Genomic DNA, 14242 nt, shown 5'->3' with positions numbered 1-14242 from the left:
GTCGTATAAACTTCAAAGGGGGCTCATTCGATTGGAAATCGAGAGTTATAGTGCCTTTTTAAGGGTCAAAATTGATTGGAAGGCAACTAACACCCCTTCCAAGCCCACCATTTCCCCAAACACATCCAATAAAATTTTGAGATGGCCATTTTGTTCTACGTAGTTGATTTCCAGGTAGAAATTGTGTTTTTGAGGAGGAAACTCCCCCCACAGCCCACAGGACATGGGTTGTAAGTTACGCCCTGGCGGCATATAAGGTTTTTATAGAAAGTTTTGTCGTAGAAACTTCAAAAAGGACTCATTCAATTGAAAATTTACATAGCAAGTGTCCTTTTTAATAGACGAAAGTGATTGGAGGGCAACTAACCCCCCTCTCACAACGACCTTTTCCCCAAACACATCCAATCAAAATTTTGAGATGGCCATTTGTTCAACGTGGTTGAAAATTCGGGAAATTAGGTCTTTGAGGATAACAATCCCCCTCCCCACAGCCCTCAGGGCACAGGTTGTAAGTTATACCCTGGGGGCATACAAGGTTTTTATAGAAAGCGTTGTCGTAGAAACTTCAAAAAGGGCTCGTTCGATTGGAAATTTAAATGGCTAGTGCCCTTTTTAATAGTAGAAAGTGATTGGAAGGCAACTAACACCCCTTCCACGCCCACCATTTCCCCAAACACGTCCAATCAAAATTTTGAGATAGTCCTTTCGTTTAACGCAGTTGAAAATTCTTAAAACTATATCTTTGAGCAGGACATTCTCCCCAAAGTCTTTAGGGCAAGGGCTATAAGTTGTGCCCAGGGGGCACATATGGTTCTTATGGAAGGAATGATTATATAAACCTCAGAGAGGGCTCATTTGATATTAAATTGAAAGTTTTATTTCACTTTTTAAGCGTCGAAAGATATCGGAGGGTAACCAGCTCCCCTCCCCCCACACCCTCCTTTCCCAAATGCATTCGATAAAAAATTTTAGATAGCTTTTTTGTTAAAAATAGTTCAAAGACCATATAACAAAAACTCTGGTGTCGACACAACCCCTGGGGCGCGGGGGCAGGCGTTGTAAGTTATGCCCAGGGGGAATATATGGTTCTTGTGGAAGGGATGCTCGTATGAACTTCAAAAAGGGTTCATTTGATTGGAAATTGAAAGTTCTAGTTTACTTTTTAATAGTCAAAAGAGATTGGAGGGTACCTAGCCCCCATTCACGCCCTTTTTTCCTCAAACACATGCGATAAAAACTTTGAGATAGCAATTTTTAAAAAGTAACTTAAAGACTACAGAACAAATACTCCGGGGCGGACAAAGCCCCCCAGGGCCCGAGGGCAGGCATTGTAAGTTATGCCCTTGGGGACTATATGGCTCTTATGGAAGGGATACTCGTAAAAACTTCAGAGGGCTCATTTGATTGGAAATTGAAAGTTCTAGTTCACTTTTTAGGAGTCAAAAGAGATTGGAGGGCACCTATCCCCCCCACGCCTTTTTTCCTCAAACCCATCCGATAAGAACAATGAGATAGCCATTTTTTAAAAAATAGTGCAAAGACCATATAACGGAAACTCCGAGGCGGACACAGCCCCCAAGGCCACGAGGGTAGGTGTTGTAAGTTATGCCCTGGGGGAATATATGGATCTTATGGAAGGGATGCTCGTAAAAACTTCAGAGAGTGCTCATTTGATTGGAAATTGAAAGTTCTAGTTCAGTTTTTGAGAGTCAAAGAGATTGAAGGGCAACTATACCCCCCCCCTCCCACACCCGTTTTCCCCCAAATGTATCCGATAAAAATTTTGAGATAGCCCTTAAGTGAAAATTTGTTCAAAAATCAGATAATAAAATTTCCGGTTTTGACACAACCCTCCAGGGCCCAGGGGCAGGCGTTGTAAGTTATGCCCTCTGACATATAGGGTTCTTATGAAAGGGATGCTTGTATAAACTTCAGAGAGGGCTCATTTGACTGGAAATTGAAAGATCTAGTTTACTTTTTAAGAGTCAAAAGACATCCGAGAGCAACTAGCCCCCCTCCAGAGACCCTTTTTTCTCCAAATTCATCCGATACAAATTTTATGATAACCATTTTTTTAAAAATAGTTCAAAGGTCAGATAACAAAACTCCGGTGTCGACACAATCCCTCAGGGCCCCGGGGTCAGTCATTATAAGCTATGTCCTGGGGCCGTATATGGTTCTTATGAAAGGTATGCTCGTACAAACTTCAGAGAATGCTCATTTGAATGGCAATTAAAAGTTCTAGTTTATTTTCTCAGAATAAAAAAAAAAAATGAAGGGCCACTAGCTCCTCCGGCCCTCCACACCTTTGGGTTTATTGGATGGATAAACCCATCCGATAGAAATTTTAGGTGACAATTTTGTTAAAAATAGTTCAAACATCAGATATTAAAACTCGAGGGTTAACACAACCCCCCAGGGACAGGCACTGTAATTTATACTCTGGGGGTATATATGGTTCTTATAGAAGGGATGCTCGTACAAACTTCAGAGAGGGCTCATTTGATTGAAAATGGAAAGTTCTAGTTCACTTTTAAAATCAAAAGAGACTGAAGGGCAATCCGCCCCCCCCCCTTACGCCCTTTTTTCCCCAAACCCATCCGATAAAATTTTGAGATAGCCATTTTTTTAAAAATAGTTCAAACATCAGATAATAAAACTCCAAGGTTGACAAGAACCCATTTTTTAACTTTGATACCAGTTTTGATACTTTGATGAACATTTGATTTTTCTTAAAAGTTTGATTTTGAAATAAAGAGTTTTTAAAAACTTGAAAATTTTTGCAATCTAAATCGAACAAAAATTAATTAGAAAAACTTTCCGAAAAATATGTTTTTCAAAGAAAAGTAAAGACGATTTTGAACTTAAGTTCAGCAGATACAAATACCTGTCAAAATTCAAACTCAAAACGAAAAGAAATTACTATTAAAGAATAAATGAAACCCAAAACGAACAGAAATTAAATGAACAATCATAGCAAAAAACATACAACAAGTAATAACATAAATGAATAAATAGATCTTAACGCGAGTAATGCTTGGATTAAATATGAAAATCAAGCTTAAAACGAGAAAAAATACTTTGCTATTGAAGTGTAAATAAAACTTAAAACGAACATAAATCAAATAAACAATCAATGCAAACAAACATACAATAGATATTACTGTAATGAATAAATGAATCTTAAAGCGAGTGAAAATTAAATTGAATATGCAAATCAAGCTTGAAACGAACAAAAAACCACAACAAACAAGAGTTTGGGTATCGCCTCCTTCTCTCATCAGTAAAAGTCTAAAACCTACTGCGTCATTGGCGCTTTACTGAAAACCATATGCGTCTTGAACGTCTTGGAAGGTATAAACAACATCAAATTGAAAATTTGATGTATAATGATATTAATTGTTGAAAGATCCATCAGTTCAAGAGTTTATTTGAAAAACTGTAATTTTATTTTTATTTTCTATGTTGTAAGAACTGGAAAAGAAAATATTTGTAACAATTCGTTTTCAGTTAAGTGCCTATGACACAGTAGGCTTTTGGTTTTTATTTACAGTTAAGGATGGGGGTAGTAACCAAACTCATGTTTGTAGTGAAACTATATTCGCCTTGAACAACTTTAGAAAGAACTATTAAATGAAACTAAATATTTAATGTATAATGATATTAATTGCTGAAAAGCTCACCAATTAAAAATTTTATTATAATTTTAATGTTTATTTTCAATATTAAGTACAAAAGAACATATTTGTAGTAAAATTGGTTTTCAGTAAAGCGCCAATGACGCAGTAAGTTTTAGACTTTTACAGTGAGAGAAGGTGATACCCAAACTCTTGTTTGTCGTGATTTTTGTTTGTTTCAAGCTTGATTTTCATATTCAATTTAAGTTTCACTCGTTTTAAGATTTACTTAATTATTTGCATTAATATCTATTGTATGTTTCTGTGTATTGATTGTTTATTTAATTTCTGTTTGTTTTAAGTTTCATTTATACTTCAATAAAAAATTTTTGTTTTGTTTTAAGCTTGATTTTCATATTCAATCTAAGCATTACTTGCTTTAAGATCTATTTATTCATTTATATTATTACTTGCTGTATGTTTTTGCTATGATTGTTTATTTAATTTCTGTTCGTTTTTTGTTTCATTTATTCTTTAGTAGTAATCTCTGGTAGTTTTGAGTTTTAATTGTAAAAGGTATTTGTACATCCAGATCTTCATTTTAATATGACATTTACTTTTCTTTGAAAAACTTCTTTTTCGGAATTTTTTTTTTTAAATTAATAACAAAGAAAGCCTTTATGCAGGTGACTAGAAAGTCGTTATTCAAGCAGACACAGCATGGAATATTCAACGAATCTAACAATACCTCATTGAATTTACATACTGGACTATCACTTGGAAGCTGCAATTCAATGGAAGCAAATGCAATACCCTCTCTCTTGGAAAAAAAAACACAAACCAAATACAATATGAAGTGTAGCAAAGGTTATCCTGCAAGGATATTTCCAGCCACCATACAGAAAGAGACCTTGGTGCATTGGTTGACAATAAGCTTAATTTTTATCTCAATGCACAAGAAGCTGCTGCCAAGATCAACCAGACATTTGGGATAATTGAAACAACATCCACTACTTTATCTTACCTATCATGAACAAGCTCAACATGAGTCTGGTTCAACCAGATGTAGAATGTGGGATGTGTGTCACATGCCCAGTCAATAAGACTAATTTAGCAGCTCTTGAATCAGTGCAGTAAAGGTTAACAAAATGCATTAAAGGCATCTATGATGTTCCTTATTCATCATGTCTCCAGAAGCTTCAAATACAATTCCTCCCTTATTGTTGAAAATGGGATGATGTGATTAGTGATTACAGCTTATGAGATTCTGAATTCTAACAACACCATCTCAGACCCTTTTCAACCTGAAGACTCAATATGAATTCAAGTTCATTCTCATGAGCTTTTACAAAAGTTAACAAACATCAGATTGAGAAACAAGTTCCTTACCAATAGAATTTTCAGTTCATCGACTCTCTCAGTAAGAAAACAGTTACCTGTACCAGTGTGGACGTGTTCAAAACATCAGTGGACAGGAAGTGATTTAACAAACCATAGTTCACCATTTGAGACACAGATCACTACCATCACTGAACTAACAGATACATGATTCATCCTACTGCTAGCTAATGTGATTTAATGTAATAATACACACATGCTTTGGATAGTAAAATCTTAAGCTGAATTTCCTTATACTGCAGAATTTTCTCGAAAAGACTGCAAGGTGACTTAATCATGGTCTGATGTTGGGATGAGCAACCAGCCTTGTAGGCAAAGGAGATGATGAATGGTGCTGAATTGGGATATCTGGCCCTGTCACGACAAGATGTGCCACTTCTTTTTGGACTTCCTTTTGTGTAAGCCAGTAGAACGGCTAGTGTGACATTGGTGGACTTTAGCAGCTTCCTTGGATGCAAGAATAATAACATATCCAGGTCTCATACCAAGGGTGATGCATTGACAAAGTCATTGACATACACCTGTTGGAAGAAACAGGGAAACATAGTTTCTAGATAAGGATCATTCAAGATAAGGGGAAATATGTTTTTCAAATTGTTGAGCAGTAATGTTGGAGAGCAAAATGCCAATTAGTTTTTGACATTAGCCCCCACTCATCAAGGCAAAGATGTACCTTCATCACAAGATTATGTTTGTTTAATACCAGTATATGAGCTGCAAAGACTAGAATACTGATAGATCAATTTGCATCACTACACAACAGCTTCATGTAACCTTATGGAACTATTAGCAGAAAAACAGATATTTATAGCAATAGTAAAGGAACCTTGGGCAAAACCAAACATAGCAAAGGTCAAAATTACCTTAAATCAACTAAGATATGTCCTGTGATGGTGATGGTGAGTTATGGCAGTGACTCAAATTGGCTGCAACTCAATTTATCTTCCATGGTTCATCTACCAATCATAATCAACTCCAGATTTGAATGCAGTGGTGGTAAAAGATTTTACCCTGTCATCAGGCAATGAATTCCAGTAGGACATAATTCTACTTGAGAAGAAGTGGTTTTCTTGGTTTGAATTTCTTAGAACCTATATATTAGCTGAGTATCAGGATTGCATCCTGAATCTAAATATAACATTCATTTCCATCACAAACTAACTTTGCCGACATCCCCCTGATGTACAAATATATACCCTGATTTGGATATATTTAGGGGTGGGGTTGAAGTTTACTTGAGATGCAAATGTTTGTTATATTTAAGTTGAGGATGCGATTCTGGGTATATATTTACACATTAGAAGGGTGAGGGTATATACTCTGTTAACATATAGGTTCCAAGAAATTCATGAATTTCTTCAAAAAACAACAAAAGAAGTGAAGATAAAGGTTCTCCCCATGCAAAATAAGTTAACTATGATTATTATGCATATTTTGAAGTATGGATTGTTTTCTTAAGATGTTTGATTATGTGCAACTGGGCTTGTAGGCTTGTATCTGGATTTATAATGAAATAGTAAGTTTGAAAAAAATATTTTAACCTATTTTTATATCCAAAACCATTTAAAGAAATTACTATTTTCAAGTGTCCTAAAAGGGCTTAAAATGGAATTTGTAAAAAAAAGCTATCATTATATTCAGAAAGAGCATAAAAAATACTATCAATTAGTATGTTTGGTGTCTATCTAAGTGCAATCCAGTACATTAGAAAACATGTTAAGAAAACAATTCTTACTTCATAATATGCAGAAGAATCCTTGTTAACATATTTTGCAGGGAGAAACCCTGCAATCTTCACTTCTTTTCTTGTAATTAATTGAAAGAGCTTTTTCCACAAAATAACTTTTTCAAAGAAAAGTGAAGAACTCCATTAAACCAAAACATAGCAAAAATAAAATCAAATCATATGCCAAGGATGAAACTACCACAAAGCGGCATCAATAAATAAATGAAACCCAAAACGAACAGAAATTACAATAAATAGCCAAGTCAAACTCAAAACAAGCAGAAATTAACATAAGTTGGGCACAAAACCCCTATGCCTTCCCAAGGCCAGGACATAATTTGCACTTTACTGAAAAAATATAATAGTTTTTACTTTTATAACTTTAATATATCAAATAATATTAACATTTTTGATTACTAAATATCAGTATATGTATATTAAACTGACAATGCACATTCATTTGTATTTTTTTTCATTAAAGTGCTAATTATGTTCTGGCCTTGGGAAGGCATAGGGGTTTTGAGCCCAAATTATGTTAATTTCTGCTCGTTTTGAGTTTGACTTTGTTAATTATTGTAATTTCTATTTGTTTTGGCTTTCATTTATTTATCAATGCTGATTTGTGGTAGTTTCACGCTTGGTAGATTATTTGATTTGATTTTTGCTCTTTTCTTGTTTAATGGAGTAACTTTACTTTTCTTTGAAAAACTTATTTTGTGGAAAAAGTTTTTTTTAATTAATTTCTGTTTGTTTTATATTTATATAGTCTTTTCAGGGAAAAAGAAAATAATTCTTTAAATCTTTTCGTTTTTTTTTAAGACTTTATAGTTTGGCCTACTATTTGTATGCTGGAGAAATTTTTTTTGCAATTTTTAACAGCACACACCCTTTTAAAAATCTGGACATAAATAGTAGTGTTTAATTTAGTTTCATAACTCCTCTAGTTGACCTGAAATGGAAAACTTGATACCATTTGCAAAAAAAATCTGTTTACTTTCTTTGATAGCTTGGATACACTTACGCTATTTTGATTTGGTTAAATTTTAAGAGCAGAAGTAGCCTTGAAAGTTTGAACATAGTACCCTCAGTTGTTCTTGTAATACTGCTGAGATGCCTTATTGGGAATTAGCATTAACACAGTGCATTTTGATTCAATATTATGGCAACATTTAGTTTTTAAACATAAAGGCAAATGGGAGGGTGGGCGTGGTAGGGGGATTAGTTTCCCTTCAATCACTTTCGACTATTAAAAAAGGCATCAGCCCTTTCTATTTTCAATCGAATGAGCCCTTTTCGAAGTTCCTACAACAACTCCTTCAGTACAAAGTGGCCTGGTCTAAACAACAACAAAAATAATACATTATACCTACATCAATCTTTACTATAAGAATGTCAAGCCTTCTAATCCCTTTCGACTATTAAAAAGGGCACAAGGCCTTTCGATTTCCATCAAATAAGCCCTTTTTGAGTTCCTACAACAACACTTTCTATAAACACCTTATATGCCCCCAGGGCATAAATTACAATCCTTATCCTAAGGGCTGTGAGGCTGGTTAGCATCCTTTAAGAAGTAACTTCCGGAACTTTCAACTACGTAAAACAAAATGGCTATCTCAAAATTTTGATTGAATTTGTCTGGGAAAATCGTGGGCGTGAGAGGGGCATTGGTCGCTCTCCAATCACTTTAAACTATTAAAAGGCACTAGCCCTTTCAATTTCCAATCAAATGAGCCCTTTTGAAACTTCTAAGACAACACGTTCAATAAAAACCCTATATACCCCCAGGGCATAACTTAAAACATTTCCCCTGAGAGCTGGTGGGGGTGTTATCCTCAAAGACCTAATTTCCAGAAATTTCTGCAATGTTGAACAAAATGACTATCTGAAATTTTGATTGTATGTGTTTGGAGGAATGGTGGGTGTGAGAGGGGTGTTAGTTATTCTCCAATCACTTTTAACCATTGAAAAGGGCACAAGCCCTAAAAAGGGCACTAACTTTCTTAATTTCCAACTGAATGAGCCCCTTTTGAAATTGTATGACAACTCTATCTATAAAAATCCTATATACCACCAGGTCATAACTTACAGCCTTTGCCCTGGGTGCTCTGAGGGGTTTGTCATCCATAAATACATAATTTCCAGAACTTTCAACTACGTTGACCAAAATGGCAATCTCTAAACTTTGATTTTGAATGTGTTTGGGGAAATGGTGGGTGTGAGAGGGGGTTAATTATTCTCTACTCAGTTTTGACTATTAAAAAGGGCAATTTCAATTTCCAATCAAATGAGCCCCTTTTGAAATTTCTACAACAACTTTCTATATAAACCTTATATACCCCTAGGGCATAACTTACAACCCTTGCGCTGAGGGCTCTGATGGGGTTATCCTCCTAACAAATTTTAATTGAATGTTTTTGGGTAAATGGTGGGCATGAAAGGGGTGTTAGTTGCCTTCCAATCACTTTCTACTATCAAAAAGGGCACTAGCCATTTTAATTTCCAATTGAATGAGCCATTTTTGAAGTTTCTTTGACAACACATTCTATAGAAACCTTTTAGACCCCAAGGGCATAACTTACAACCCTTGCCCTGAGGGCTGTGTGTGTGTGGGGGGGGGGTGTCATCCTCAAAGACCTAATTTCCAGAACTTTCAACTATGTTGAACAAAATGGTCATATTAAAATTTTGATTGGATGTGTTTGGGGAAAAGGTGGGCCTGAGAGGGGGATTAGTTGTCCTCCCATCACTTTCAACTATTAAATGGGGCACTAGCCCTTTGAATTTCCAATCAAATGAGCCTTTTTTTAAGTTTCTTTGACAATGCTTTCTATAAAAACCTTATATGCCCACATGACATAACTTACAACCCTTGCCCAGAGGGCTGTGGGGGAGTGTCCTCCTCAAAAACATAATTTATATCTGGAAATCAACTATGCTGAACAAAATTGCTATCTAAAAACTGTGATTGGATGTGTTTGGGGAAAATGTGGGTGTGAGAGGGGGGTTAGTTGCCCTCAAATCACTTTTGACTATTTAAAAGGGCACTAGACCTTAGAATTTCCAATCAAATGAGCCCTTTTTCAAGTTTCTACGACAAAGATTTCAATAAAAACTTATATATCCCCAGGGCATAACTTATAACCGTTGCCCTGAAGACTTTGGAGGGGAGTGCCCTGCTCAAAGGTATAATATCCTGAACTTTAAACTGTGCGGAACAAAAAGGCTATGGTATCTCATAAGTTTGATTGGATGAGTTTGGGGTAATGGTGGGCATGGAAGGGGTGTTAGTTGCCTTCCAATAATTTTTTACTATTAAAAAGGGCACTAACCATTTTAATTTCCAAACCAATGAGCCCTTTTTCAAGTTTCTATGACAATGTGTTCTATAAAACCCTTATATGCCCCCTGGGCATAACTTAAAACCCTTGCCCCAAGGGTTGGGGGGGGGGGGGGGTTATTATCCTCAAAGACCTAATTTCCAGAACTTTCAGCTATGTTGAACAAAATGGCTATCTTAAAATTTTGATTGGATGTGTTTGGGGAAAAGGTGGGTATGAGAAGGGGGTTAGTTGACCTACAATCACTTTTGACTATTAAAAAGGGCACTAGCCCTTTCAATTTCCAATCGAATGAACCTTTTTTGATGTTTCTATAACAATGCTTTCAATAAAAACCTTAGCCTATATGCCCCCAGGGCATAACTTACAACCCTTTTGCAGGGGGATAGCCTTACACATTTTGCAGGGGGATAGCCTTTATCTTCACTTCTTTCCTTGTTTTTCCAGTTTTTCTAAGAAATTCACAAATTTCTTAGGACCTGTAGGCAATATTCACAGAATATAGGATACCCCCACCCCCCTAATGTGCAAATATATACCTAAAATTGCATCCTCAATCTAAACATAACATTCATTTGCATCACAAATGAACTTTATTCCCATATTAGCCATATGGTGGATGCCCCTGTGCTCACTTTATTTGTAAGTCAATAATATGAACATCAAATTAGGCTATTTAGGCTACTGTTAGACAATGTTATGAATAGTCAAGAGATGAATGCTTCATTCAATATTTCCATTTATTTTAGAAATACATTCGAAAAAATTACTTGAATTTTTAACTTTGAATGTGGATTAAATGGACCTATTTCTGAATTCCAAATAGGGATAAACAAGCATTTCCTTCTTTCAAACAGGCTGCTCAAAATTGGAATAAATAGGTATAGTAAAATCAAAATTTTGTAAGAAGAAATAGAAGAAATTATTGTCATATGACTCATTTTATTAGCTTATAGGCTAATTTTTAGAGTTTATAGAGGAAAAATGAACGATTTTTACTTTAATGTAGATAATGGCTACCTTGAAGGGCTTTGTCGTGGTTTCAAATGCGGAATCTTGAAGCAGGCTGACTACCTTAATCTTGTCCAGTGTGAAACACTAGATGGTAGGCTAGAGTAAAACACTTGTTGAAAGTTTAGACTAGGAGTTTCACTCGACAGGACATAAGTTAGATAGGCTAGAAGAAAAAAAAATAGATTAGGCTACTCAATACCCTTTCTATGCATGATTACCACTTTTGTTACAATTGCACTAGGCTAGTCTATTCCTGGTCAATATCTTCCAAATCATATCATTGAGTTAGAAATAAAGTGAATACACCATTCAATGCCTTTTGGTAAAATTCTACTTTAGCTACTTTTGGCCATCTTGGAATGGGTTTAGGTTAGGAAAATGAAACTTTCAGGTACGGGTCTACAGGTCAAAGAATGTCCTGGGAAGGTATTTTGAAGTACCTACCTCCACTCCTTCTCCCTCTAGAGGGTCCTGAAATTTGCCTACATGACAGGTCTATACCCATTGAAATTTTGACAAAACAACATTTTACCTTAATTTTAAGTTATCAGTTTCTTTCTCTCTGGCTTTAGTTCTGAAAATGCAATTTTAGTTATTTGAGCAGAATTTTAAGCCATATCAATGTTTTAATTCCAAAATTTAGGAAAAGTATTTGCATATCTTTAAAACCCTATAAATTGGGATTGAGCAAAGTTGTGAAGCTGAAAACAATTATGTTATGCTTCATTTAAGCAGAATATCTATTTTGCAAGGTTTCACTTTTATAACTCACAGATTTTTAAAGGTCATCAAAGATTAGGACCCTCTAGAGGGAGAAGGAGTGTAGGTAGGTACTGCAAAATACCTTCTCAGGACATACTTTAGCCTGTAGACCCATCCCTGAAAGTTTCATTTTCTTAACCTAACCCCTTTCTAAGATAGTCAAAAGTAGCTAAAGTAGAATTTTACCTGCCTTTTTTATGCTGATTATGAATATAATAAGCATTTCTATCAGAAATGAATTTCAGCCCCCCCCCCACTATATAGGCTATATCTAACCTAACTCTGAATTGGCATATAGGCCTATAGGGGTGGGGGGCTGAAATTCCTTTCTGATAGAAATGCTTGTTATATTCGTAATCAGCATAAAAAAGGCATTGAATGATGTATTCACTTTATTCCTAACTCAATGATATGATTTGGTAGGCTAGATATTGACCAGGCATAGACTACAATGCAATTGTAATTGTAACAAAAGTGGTAATCATGCATAGAAAGAGTATTGAGTAGCCTAATCTATTTTTTTTTCTATCTAATTTATGTCCTGTTGAGTGAAACTCTACTTCTCTATTTGTGAGCATAATATAATTGCATAAAAGGTACATTTTTTTTTATCTAGGATATAATTTATTGTTTTTGTGACAGTCTTGTTTAGGCTACCTCCCCCCTCCTTCCAAACTCAGAATCCACCCTTCCATGACAAACCCTTATATAAAAAACTTTCACTTTATTACACTAATAAATGTCTACTTTTTAGATTCTCTGGGTTCGTTTTAGTTTAACTGATACTTAGGCTATCTGTTATAGCTACATTACTCAAGTTCTTTCACCAAAGACTGAAAAAGGTGGAAATTAACACAACCTGCCTAACTTAATTATTTTCATCATATTTTGGTATACTTCATTAAGATTAAGTATCAATGAAACCAGTTCTACTTATATAGAGAACTTCAGTGTTAGAGCTATAAAAGATAAGCACTTTTTAACTTTCTCCATATCCCATGGGCACCAGCAGGGGGGGGCTTGGCCCTCCTGGAAATTTGGGGCTATAAAGTAATTATAGGGAAACCAAAGGAAAAAGAACAGAATAGGGGAAACCATGAAAAAAATATATTGTTGGCTTCCTGCCAATAGATTTTGACCCTTGATAAGGAAAACATAAGTTCTAATTTGTGACTGAGTGACCCCTTTCCAGTTTTCCACAAACTTTTTTTCTATATGATTTGGTTGGAGTAACAAAAAAAAAAAAAATCTAATTCTTCATAGGAATGAAAAGTAAATAAATAACAATCCTTGTCAATATTAAAAATTTAAGAGCCTAAAGTGGCGTTCACAAGTATGTCTAGCTAGAATCCCATGTCTAGATAGAATTCAATGTCTAGGCAACAACCATTCACAAGTAAAATTTGGTGCTTAGCTAAAACTCCAAATTTTGTTTCAAATTGTCATTTCTAGCCAATCAAGAGAACTTATTTGGGTAAAACTTTCAGAATTGTAATCCCTATTTTTACTGTTGCAAGATAATGGATGAGATAAGTGAAACAATTGCCTTGGTGTGCTTCACTATTATGCCTGATGTTGGGTATTTGCCTAAAATGAAAAAAAGAATTATTGAGAAAACAAAAATTAAATTTCAGTTTAAAAATGTAGATATAAATGATGAAAAAGTGGAACTTGACACATTCTGATTGGCTGTAATCAAAAATCCTAGACATTGAGTTCTAGAGTCTAGAACTCAATGTCTAGCCAAGCACTTTGTCTAGCTAAGCACCAAATTTTACTTGTAAATGGTTGTTGCCTAGACATTCAATTCTGGCTAGATGCATGTCTAGACATAGGATTCTGGCTAGACATGCTTGTGAATGCTGCTTAACTATTGATAATACTATCAAAGAATCAGCTTTTTATGCTGATCCATAATAAGTTTTTGTTTGTTAGTAATTAGTGCAGTTATTAGTACACAAGAAAGTTTGTATAATTATAAAAGATGCAAGAAAAACAACTTATTAATAAGGGACAATTTTGGTAAAAATATACCATCAACTTTTGCTTGTATTGCAAGAGTACCCATGAGCTGATACTTGAAGCCAATATAATCATAAATGTTTCCCCTGAACAGAATGCTGGGAATTTCTGTATTTTCTCCCTGAAGTGATATGGTCTTTGTGTTTTAATATCATTTTTTTTCCCAGGAGTGATTGTACTTATCTAGTTGTCTCTGTGAAACAGATTTAATTTTTTAAAGTTATGAAGTATAAAGGTTTCAAATATATTTTTTTTTGTGTTCCAAATTAAATTAAAAATATTGAATTAAAAAGTTCATTTGATTTAATAATCTTAGTTTTAATGTTTTACTTCAAACAAACTACTTTCATAATGTGTTACTTTTT

The 14242-nt window shown here is 34.8% G+C and overlaps 2 protein-coding genes across 2 annotated transcripts in view; one reads left to right on the top strand and one right to left on the bottom strand.

The window, feature by feature from the left end:
* Window positions 1-10947, bottom strand: part of Lkb1 (Lkb1/serine/threonine kinase 11) — a 71026-nt gene extending 60079 nt beyond the window's left edge. The window contains exon 1 of the mRNA XM_089096850.1: window positions 10850-10947. The gene's annotated coding sequence lies outside the window, so the exon portion shown is untranslated. The remainder of the gene's footprint in view (window positions 1-10849) is intronic.
* Window positions 10948-11009: 62 nt separating this feature from the next.
* The window catches only part of VhaAC39-1 (V-type proton ATPase subunit VhaAC39-1), a 104777-nt gene continuing 101544 nt past the window's right edge, over window positions 11010-14242 (top strand). The window contains exon 1 of the mRNA XM_089096851.1: window positions 11010-11184. Coding sequence (XP_088952977.1) covers window positions 11064-11184 — 121 coding nt within the window. The 5' untranslated portion in view covers window positions 11010-11063. The remainder of the gene's footprint in view (window positions 11185-14242) is intronic.

Source organism: Artemia sp. Qi Xiang Cuo, chromosome 11, assembly GCF_049724085.1.
Source record: "Artemia sp. Qi Xiang Cuo chromosome 11, ASM4972408v1, whole genome shotgun sequence".
NCBI lineage: Eukaryota > Metazoa > Arthropoda > Branchiopoda > Anostraca > Artemiidae > Artemia > Artemia sp. Qi Xiang Cuo.
This window is presented reverse-complemented; position numbering and strand designations above follow the sequence as displayed.